The sequence below is a fragment of the Myotis davidii genome, unplaced genomic scaffold (assembly GCF_000327345.1).
Source record: "Myotis davidii unplaced genomic scaffold, ASM32734v1 scaffold937, whole genome shotgun sequence".
NCBI classification, from domain to species: Eukaryota; Metazoa; Chordata; class Mammalia; order Chiroptera; family Vespertilionidae; genus Myotis; species Myotis davidii.
In genome coordinates, this window is record NW_006288252.1 from 1773172 (window position 1) to 1782291 (window position 9120).

Sequence of the window (9120 nt, forward strand, 5' to 3'; positions counted from 1 at the left end):
ACTGAACACTGAAGCCTACGGAGCCAGCAGGTGGCAGAGCAGACACAGCAGCGTGGAGGCGGCTGCCAGAGATGGGCCTGCTCCACCCTGGACCACTGAAGTGAAAACATAGGCGGCTGAAGACAAGTAATATGTTTGAATGCTGGTATGTTCACAGGTGAACAGAGTGACCCTAATGAGGTAATCTCAGGTGGGGGGTGGCCACGGACTGCTTCTCCTTCCTGCCAGGAACGCAGTGCACAACCCAAAGGGGCTGGCGTTATTTTCAAAATCAGGGAAACATACAGACAGCAAATCTTATTTAAATCATCCCACCAGCAAACCAATAAAAGAATAAAACACTTGTAAGCTGAAGAGCAAGAAAAAATGAATGCATCCCCCGGCCCAGCCACAGTAAGTTAACACTGTCGTGCACTGCTTTTCTGACTTGCTCTGCAGTATTTGGCGTCACTTTTCATCGTGTGCCTCTGAGGAGCCTGCAGATGGAAACCTAGGACACGGCAGCAGCAACCCCACATCCAGCTACACCCGGTCAGTGGAGTGGCCGCTGTGTGAGACGCGAGCTGTAAATACACGGCGCCTCACAGCTCCTGCTCTTTAGAGAGTGAATCCTTCCACCGCCGGGCACCGCATTCGGTCAAAAGAGAAACAGGTGAGTTATCGCCTACTCCACTTTTTTTTAAAATATGTTTTTATTGATTATTTTTAGAGAAAGGAGAAGGGAGAAGGAGAGAGAAACATTGATGTGAGAGAGAAACACTGATCGGTTGTCTCCCATACTCGGCCCAACAGGGGATCAACCAGGTGATCTAGGTATGTGCCCAGGCCGGGAACCAAACCAGCGACCTTTTAGTGCACAGGACAATGTTTAACCAACTGAACCACACTGGCCAGGGCACCTATTCCACTTTATCCCACTTTAAAATGGCCACACCATCTAGGCTGTAAAAGACAAAGGCCACGTAAAATCCTGCAATGGAACATGTGACACCTTATACAAAATGTGGCTAGAACACAGTAAAAACCACTGTGGATTAGTACACTCCGCAGAGATAAACTGATTTTTTAGCAGAATAATCCAGCACAGCGGTCACCAACCAAAGGTCTGTGGACCGAAAGGTTGTCCGTGAGGTCCGAAAGGTTGGCGACCACTGCTCTAGCAACCTGTCCGCTGAAACAGAATGTTTTTCATCTGCTAAAGAAAACCCACCCAAGATTCGAGTGACAGGGACAATCAAACATACAGGTAGACTGGACACCTCCTTCTTAGTTATACATTTAATGAGCATGGCGAAATTAGTCACACATTTCAACTTCTTTCCTTGTCCATTGTTGATCTTATGAATGTAATGAAATGACCATCGTACTTTTGCAAGTAGATCTTCTTAAAGCTATACACCGAGAGAAAGGAGGGTGCTGGAGGTGTTGTCATCCACACGTACTCGCACTGCACTGCCCTGTGTGGTGGAGGCCATGCCGCCGTGCACACGCTCACACACACGCACACACGCACACATGCGATGTGGTTGGTGGGCAGCAATTTAAGAAAAGAAAGGTGAGTGCCACGGGTGATGTGAGGAGGCCTGAGACTTTAGATAGGGAGCCTCTCTGAGAAGCTGCCTGAAGACTAACGTGAATGATGGAAGGAGAAAAAAAGAGAGAAACCCTGAAAAGGAAAGAACATGCCAGAGAGAGAAGAGCAAATGCAAGGCCCCAGGCAGGAACGAAGGGTGTGGGGCAGGAGAGGAGGCAGGAGGTGGTAGCCGAGCAGATCCCGCAGGATGCGAGGGCGGGAGAGGAGAGGGTCACCTCCGCCAGGAGGCCAGCCCTGGAAACGGGCCTCACAGACATCCCTTCTGACTCACCGGGATGTAAACACAAAGTGCTCTTGGACACCAAGACGAAGAATAACACAGTACCTACAACCGCATGGGGACGTGGACTTACCCAAGCCTAACGGGGTTTCACTATTAGATAACGCGCTTCCCAAACCTCAGCCACCCACAGGCCACTGTCCCATCTCTGCCAGACGTCCCTCCGCTACACTAGCTGCTGCATATTTTCTCTCAATTGCCTCTGATCTCACTTTAGGCTCCTTCTAAGCCGTGAAGTCACGGTTCTCACGTGCAGGTTGCCGAGATCTTCCTACCGCTCACTGGGAAATCTAACTGCAAAAACGGTACCCGCCCCCCCTGGAACCAGCTCAGCCACAGCAGGGGTTCACAGGTCAAACCCCGAACACACTGGCGGAATCCATCCACCAGTCAGCACAGCCCACGGCCAAGCACTACTCCCGTGTCCGGGATAAACTAAGGCACGGCAAGCAAGAGTTTATAAAACCCCCGAAGGTGCCGCATTCAAAACGTGAGAAAAAGAAACCAATATGAGAACCAATCCATGAAATGTATAACTCAAATTTATCACTTTTATTTGGAACATTTCAAAAAAGAGAAAAAAGATGCAAAGACTATAAGGAAAAAGAAAAATTAGGTCCACCTCAAATTCTGCACTGTCATGAGCATGGGGGGTCTGAAGAGCAGACGCCACGTGTAAGCCACTGCCGTCTGAGACACCCACGGGCAGGCCTGTTCCCCGGCTGCCGTGCTGCACGGAGCCTGCGTGGACGGGACAGCTGCCAATGTCTTCCTCAGGCCAGGCCAGTGGTCAGCAGCACCCAGCACAGGAAGCACTTAGTGCCAATCTCAACACGAGAAGTGGCAGAAGGTGACTCCACTCCCACTATGGGGGCAGTAAGGGTTTCAGCAAACCAGAGCTTGTAACCTGACACGAGGGCTCCCTCCTGCCAGTTGTCTGCTGAGTCCCCCTGTGCACCCAGACCCTGAGAGCACAGCTCCCTGGGCACCGGCGAGGAAGGACAAGACACAGGGGACACGTGTACCTATCCACGAGCTCCTTCACCCCCTCCTTATCAGGCACCAGGGACTGGTCTTGGTCGTCGGCCAACGGGGTCCCCGCCTGGCGGTAAATGCAGCGGACCATGTAGCGCACTTCAGACCAGTAGTTCTGCAGCTGCTGCGGCTCCCGGTCCGTCTCTGCCGAGATCTCTCTGTGAGGCAGCACAAGGCAGGGGGTCAGGGTCAGTTAGCACCACCCTCGCCATCCCCGACTCCATCACGGCCCTCCCATCCACACCCACTTCCTTCCCCCACTCCATCCAGCTCTGCTATTGCTGCAGCGGGCTGGCACAGCCCCTGGGGTGCCCTTGGTCAGCCAGTCCCCGAGACCTGTCTCTGGGAGACGTTGGCCCCCTCCCACAACAGGGATAGGGAATGCTGACCAGCCCCGCTCCCAGACCTCCACTGCCTGGGCCCATGAGGCAGCTCTCACCCCACCACGGCCCGGCCCCAGTCCACTGCACCGACCCTGGGTTCCAATGACCGAGCCCTGGCTCCTGTCCCTCGTGAGGACTCGCTCCCTCCGGTCAGTCCTCGGGGCGGGAAGGAGGGCGGAGCTTCACTCGCCCGGTCTCCCTGACCACCACCCAGGCCACTGGCTCCCTCTCAGGAGGGTGTGGCCTTTAGGAAGAAGCCGGTCCTGCCCAGCCCCAGCACCCACTCGGCGGCCCCCCACTTTCCTGCACGCCCACCGTACCTGCGCTCGCTGCAGGACTCACAAGTACAAGACGTGTCGGAGGGCAGTGGCTGGGCGCCCAGAGCCAGCCTCCCGCCGCCTGCCTCCGCCGGGGACCCGCCCAGAGGGCCGTGGAGAAGGAAGTCCTGGCCCTGCTTGAAAGAGAGAACAGCACAGACTCATGTTTAAATGCTCATGCAAATTTCAGAAACATGCCTTTTAGAAAACACACAAAACCGAGACACTGGAACTTTCTGAACGAATGTTACACAGGACTTTTTCTTTCGGGCACCAAGGGCAGAGTCACGTGGAGAAAATGCATGGTTCCTCCTCTTGTCACCCCTCAAGTCGCCCATCCCCGAGGGCTGGTGTCACTCCTTAGGCGGGTCCCCGGCAGGCAGCCCGTGAAGCGGCGCTCCTGTTCTGCCCACCTGGCTGCAGCGCTCAGAACCACACGCGGGTCTCCCCTGCTGCCGGCCGAGTTTAACCAGGGCCACCTCCTCCTGGGCTCCTGAGCCTCAGCCAGAGTGACTCCAAAGGGAGCCAGCATGGAGCTCCCGCGTGGAACCTTCCACACCTGGAAACAAACGACCTTCCTGACCACGGGCTTCCAGGTTCCAATGCAGACTCTGCTCTAACCTCGCGGCACTCACCCCCTTTGCCTGGAGCGCTGGTCCACTCAATCCTGAAGACAATTCTCTCTACCTGTCATGCCTCAGCGGAAAGATCAACACCTACTCAGGGAGCAGGCTGAACCAGCCATCAACTACCTCTTCAGCCCACCCTCCCAGCCCTGCTCTGTGAAGGGTGGGCCCTGCACTCTGCTCCTTGGCAGGGGCACCATATCCAGCCTTGTCAGCAGAGGGTCCTGGAGGGGCACTGCGGGGGCAGGTCTCCCCCTGGTTCCCTGCCTTTCCTCAGCTTGCTCCTGCTCCCCAGAGGTGTGAGGGGGACCCCAGCGAGCCCACCAGCTGGGCCTGCAGTTCCTCAGCAGCCATTCTGCTGCCCAGGACCCTAACCACACCCTCTCCCCTCCCCATGCTCGCGTGGCTGCTCCCTGGATCCACCAAGACCCTTCTAAGTTCCTTTCACAGATCTGGGTAGCGAGTTCTCTATGTAAGCGTGTCCCTGTTCAAATGAGTGGTGTGGTGACCGCAGTCACCTCTCCTGGCCTGCTCTTGCTGTGTTCCACACCAACAGCGCTGCCGGGCACACAGGACAGACTCGGAGCAGCAACCAAGAACCGGGACAGTCACAATTCCTGCTAGCACAAGATGACGAGTAAGTCCTTAAGTGTGTACTCAGCTGATACAGATTTTAACTTCAGTTAGTGCATTTGGTCCAAGTCCAGTGCAGCTTAAAAGAATACAACAAATCCTGCCACTCAACGATGTAAAATGCACAAGGTCCAGCATCCAAAAACAAAATCAAGAAGCAGGAAAATATGACACCTAACCAGGAGGGAAACTAATCAACAGAAACAGACCCCAAAATAACTGATGTGATGCTACCAGGAGACAAGGATCTGAAACTGGAGATTACAGATAAACTCCATGTGTTCAAGAAAGTAGAGGGGAAGCATAAACGCGAGGAGAGAAAGTGAAGGTGTAAAACACAAGCAAACAGAACTTCTAGAGATGAAAAACACCCTAAAAGATCGGATGACCACTCTGGTCAGTCATCTCAGTCCAGGGGATGGAGCTCCTGGTTGTTGAAACAGCCGTCCAGTCAATCAACAAATATCTCCTGAGCAGCTCCCATGAGTGAGACCCTGCTCAGGGTGCTGGGGACATGGCCACGAACAAGACACATCCTGGCCTCTTGGAGCTGATGTGCTGGTGGGTGAAAGTATATTAGTTTCCTGCTGTAACAAATTACCACAAAGTTAGTAGCTTAAATAGAATAACACAAGTGTATTGTGTTATAAAAAATAAAAACACCTTAAAAGAAAATATAAACAAGATAGGCTTTAAGAGATCAAACACAGTAGAGTATCAATAAACCTGAAGATAAGTGATAGAAATAATCCAAAATGAAGCACAGCAAGAATCAAGACTAAGAAAATTAACAAGGCATTTGTAAGAGAAAATTAAGATGTCTACCTCACAGGTCAGGGTGTCCCACATAAAAAGGGGATATATGAATTAGACAAAACACCAGAAAGCATGTAGCCGATGTGAACACCACCATCAGCCAATTTGATTTAACTAATAATATTCATAGTACTATCTTTCCAACAAGAGAACACAAATTCTTTCAAATGCACATGAAACATCAACCAAGATTAGCCAATAAAACAAATGTCAACAATTTTTAATAATTAAATCACATGAATAAGTTCACGGATTATAACAGAATTGAGCTAATAATCAATAACAAAAAGAGCGTCAAAAGGTACCAACTTCTAGTTATAAAATGAGTAAGTCCTGGGGATGTAATGTACAGCATGGAGACTACAGTTAACAGTACTGTGTTGTGTGTTTAAAAGTTGCTAAGAGAATAGATCTTAAAAGTTCTCATCACAAGAAAAAGTAATTGTAACTGGGTGGTGATAGATGCCAAGTAGACTTACTGTCATGATCATTCTGCAATATATACAAATATCAAGTTGTTACGTTGTACACCTGAAACTCTCATAATGTTGTATATCAATTGTACTTTAAGAAAAAATAAGATATCTGGCATGGACACGCTCCCAGGAACAAACTGGTATTAAAACTAAAATACAGAAAAACTTCCTGAATAATCAACGGAAACCTCGCAGGAAAGAACCCTGATACCCGAGGACCAAAGGTGGAGACGCATAGAGACTGGTAGGAGGGATGGAGGGGCGGAGGGGCAAAAGGGCTGGCTGGGCACCCACAGGTGGCACTGAAGTCCCAGAGAGATATCTCAGCTGTGGTCACCCACCTGGTGCTCTGGCAGAGGGAGGGTGAGGTGAACTGGAGCTGTGTGAGCAGAACCCAGGACTGGGGACTTGGGGGACAGAGCTCAGAAGGCAGACACCCCAAGTTTCCTGGTCTGAGTCATTCCCTCACACAGAGGAGAACATCTTTCCCACACAGACATCTACCTTGCTTGGGGGGAAGACAGTTGACACACCCTATTGGAAAACACCTTGCCCTGAGGACACTTAAGAGATTAAAAGTAACAATTAGCCTCTAGGCAAAATCAACTTCCCCACCCTGTTGAAAAAACTCTCCCCACCCCTGGGGACAATTGCCTGGGGGCAACTCAGGTAGGCATCCTATCAGTCTGTTGGCAGAGCAATCTCTGGAGGCTTTGAGTCTATGCCTGATCCAATTAGTCAGAAATAGCCTTTAACACTGTCCTGCACTAAAGATTGAGAGGTGTAGAGAATCCACCTAATATATAGTCACAAATATAAACAAAAAGCCAAAATGAGGAGACAAAGAAACAACCCTCACATGAAAGAACTAGAGAATTCTCCAGAAGAAGAGATAAATGAAGCAGGGATAAAAAATTTATCTGAATCAGAGTTCAGAGTAATGGTGGTAAAAATGCTTAACAGCATGAAAAGAGATATAGTAACCACAAAAAAAGAACACTCTGAGATAAAGAATGACATAACACAAAGAACACATTGGAAGGAACACACAGCAGATTAGGGAAAGCTGAGGATCTACTCAGTTAATTAGAAGACAGAGTTGGAAAATATCACTCAGAGAACTAAAAAGAAAAAACAAAAAACAGGACGACAGCTTAAGGGAGCTGTGGGACAATGTGAAATATAACAATATGAAAATAGTAGATGTGCCAGAAGAGGCAGAGGGGAGAAAGCAATAGAGAAGGTGTTTGAAGAAATAATAGCAGAAAACTTCCCTAACCTGGAAAAGGAAAAAGTCACACAAGTTCAGGAGGCACAGAGAACCCCAAACAAGAAGAACCGAAACAGACCCATGCCCAGATACGTCATAATTAAAATGCCAAAAATTAAAAAGACAAAGAAGAATCTTAAAGGCAGCAAGAGAAAAGAAAACTTACCTACAAAGGAGCTCCCATAAGGCTGACACCTGATTTCTCATCAGAAACTCTACAGGCTAGAAGGTAATGGCATGAAGTACTCAAGGTCATGGAAAGCAAGGATCTGAGACTAAGATTACTATCTCCAGGAAGGTTATCATTCAAAATAGATGGTCAAATAAAGAGCTTCCTAGACAAAAAAAAAAAAAGGCTAAAAGAGTTCATCACCACCAAGCCAGCATTACAAAAAATGCTAAAGGGATTGCTGTAATGAGAAGAAGAAACAGAGAGACACCTAGGCATACAGAATTAAAACGGCAATAAATAAGTATCTATCAATAATAACCCTAAATGTAAATGATTAAATGCTCCAATCAAAAGGCATCGGTAGCTGAATGGATACAAAAATATGACCCAACTATACACTGTTTCAAGAGACCCACCTCAAAACAAAAGACATACACAGGATGAGAATGAATGGATGAAAAAAAAAATCTCCATGCAAATGAAAAAGAAACAAAAGCTGGAGTAGCAATACCCCTATCTGACAAAATAGACTTTAAAATGAAGGCCATTGGAGAAACCAAGATAGCAGCATAGGTAAAGACCGGAGTTTGCTGCCTCGAACAACCACTTCAAAAATATAACTAAAAGACAGAACGGACATTATCCAGAACCACAGGAAGGCTGGCTGAGTGGAAATTCTACAACTAGAAGGAAAGAGAAAAGCATACCAAGACTCAGAGGAGGCGCAGTGCGGAAGTAAAATACTAAGGTAGAGAGGTGCACACGGAGCGGGCCGGCGGCTGAGGGTGCAGTTGTCCGTTTAAATCGGGAGGGAGTCTCAGGCTCTGAGCTCCAGTTCCGGGCAAGTCTCTGGGGACCCAGACTCATACGGGAGAAGCGGGACTGTCAGGCATCGGTCAGAACTCAAGGGCAGCTTTCTCTCGGAGGGGCTTACAGCAATTGCCGGGACACTGAGAAGTGGGGACGCTGAGAGCAGCCATAACTGCTAGCCCCGCCCTGTTGATCCCGTGGGACCCGCCCTGCCCAAGCTCTGCAGGGAGGCTTTTGCTGGATAGCCTAAGGCAGAGGCTAGATTAGCACCTCCCTAGAGAACCAGGAGGGAATGTGCCCAGTGGTCAGAGTGGGACCATCCAGTTTGCAGCTCTGTAGAACCATAAAGGACACACTCAGGGGGCAGACTCAGTGAGCACCAAGGCCCCATTAAAGCAAGTCTTGCCCCGGAGGGGTGTCTCCAGCACAGAAGTTCTCCCACTGCAGACACAGCTGATTCTCACAGCCAATTGGCCTGGAGGTCAATTCCTCCCAGTGATACCTACAACAATCAAGGCTTAACTACAACAAGACTGTGCACAAAGCCCACAAGGGGGTGCACCAAGAGTGTCCTCCTCAGGTAATTGATGTTGAACCACTGGGACCTAGAGGACAATTAGCACAGAAAACCACTTTATCTACACAGGGAAGCATAAAAAATGCGTAGACAAAGAAAAAGGACACAAATAGAAATGGAGGAAAGCAAAC

General features: G+C 49.4%; 1 protein-coding gene across 3 annotated transcripts in view; it reads right to left on the reverse strand.

Annotated features, from left to right (window-relative positions):
• Positions 1-9120, reverse strand: part of FAM193A (family with sequence similarity 193 member A) — a 116297-nt gene that overhangs the window by 50066 nt on the left and 57111 nt on the right. For 2 of the 3 annotated variants that reach the window (XM_015561597.1, XM_006760123.2), the window contains exons 3-4: positions 3613-3743; positions 2900-3067 (exon numbers count right to left, since the gene is read on the reverse strand). In XM_015561597.1, the coding sequence (XP_015417083.1) occupies positions 2900-3067; positions 3613-3743 (299 nt within the window). Of the gene's footprint in view, positions 1-2899; positions 3068-3612; positions 3744-9120 lie in introns of those variants that run through there. The other variant, XR_001513253.1, reaches the window with a different exon arrangement.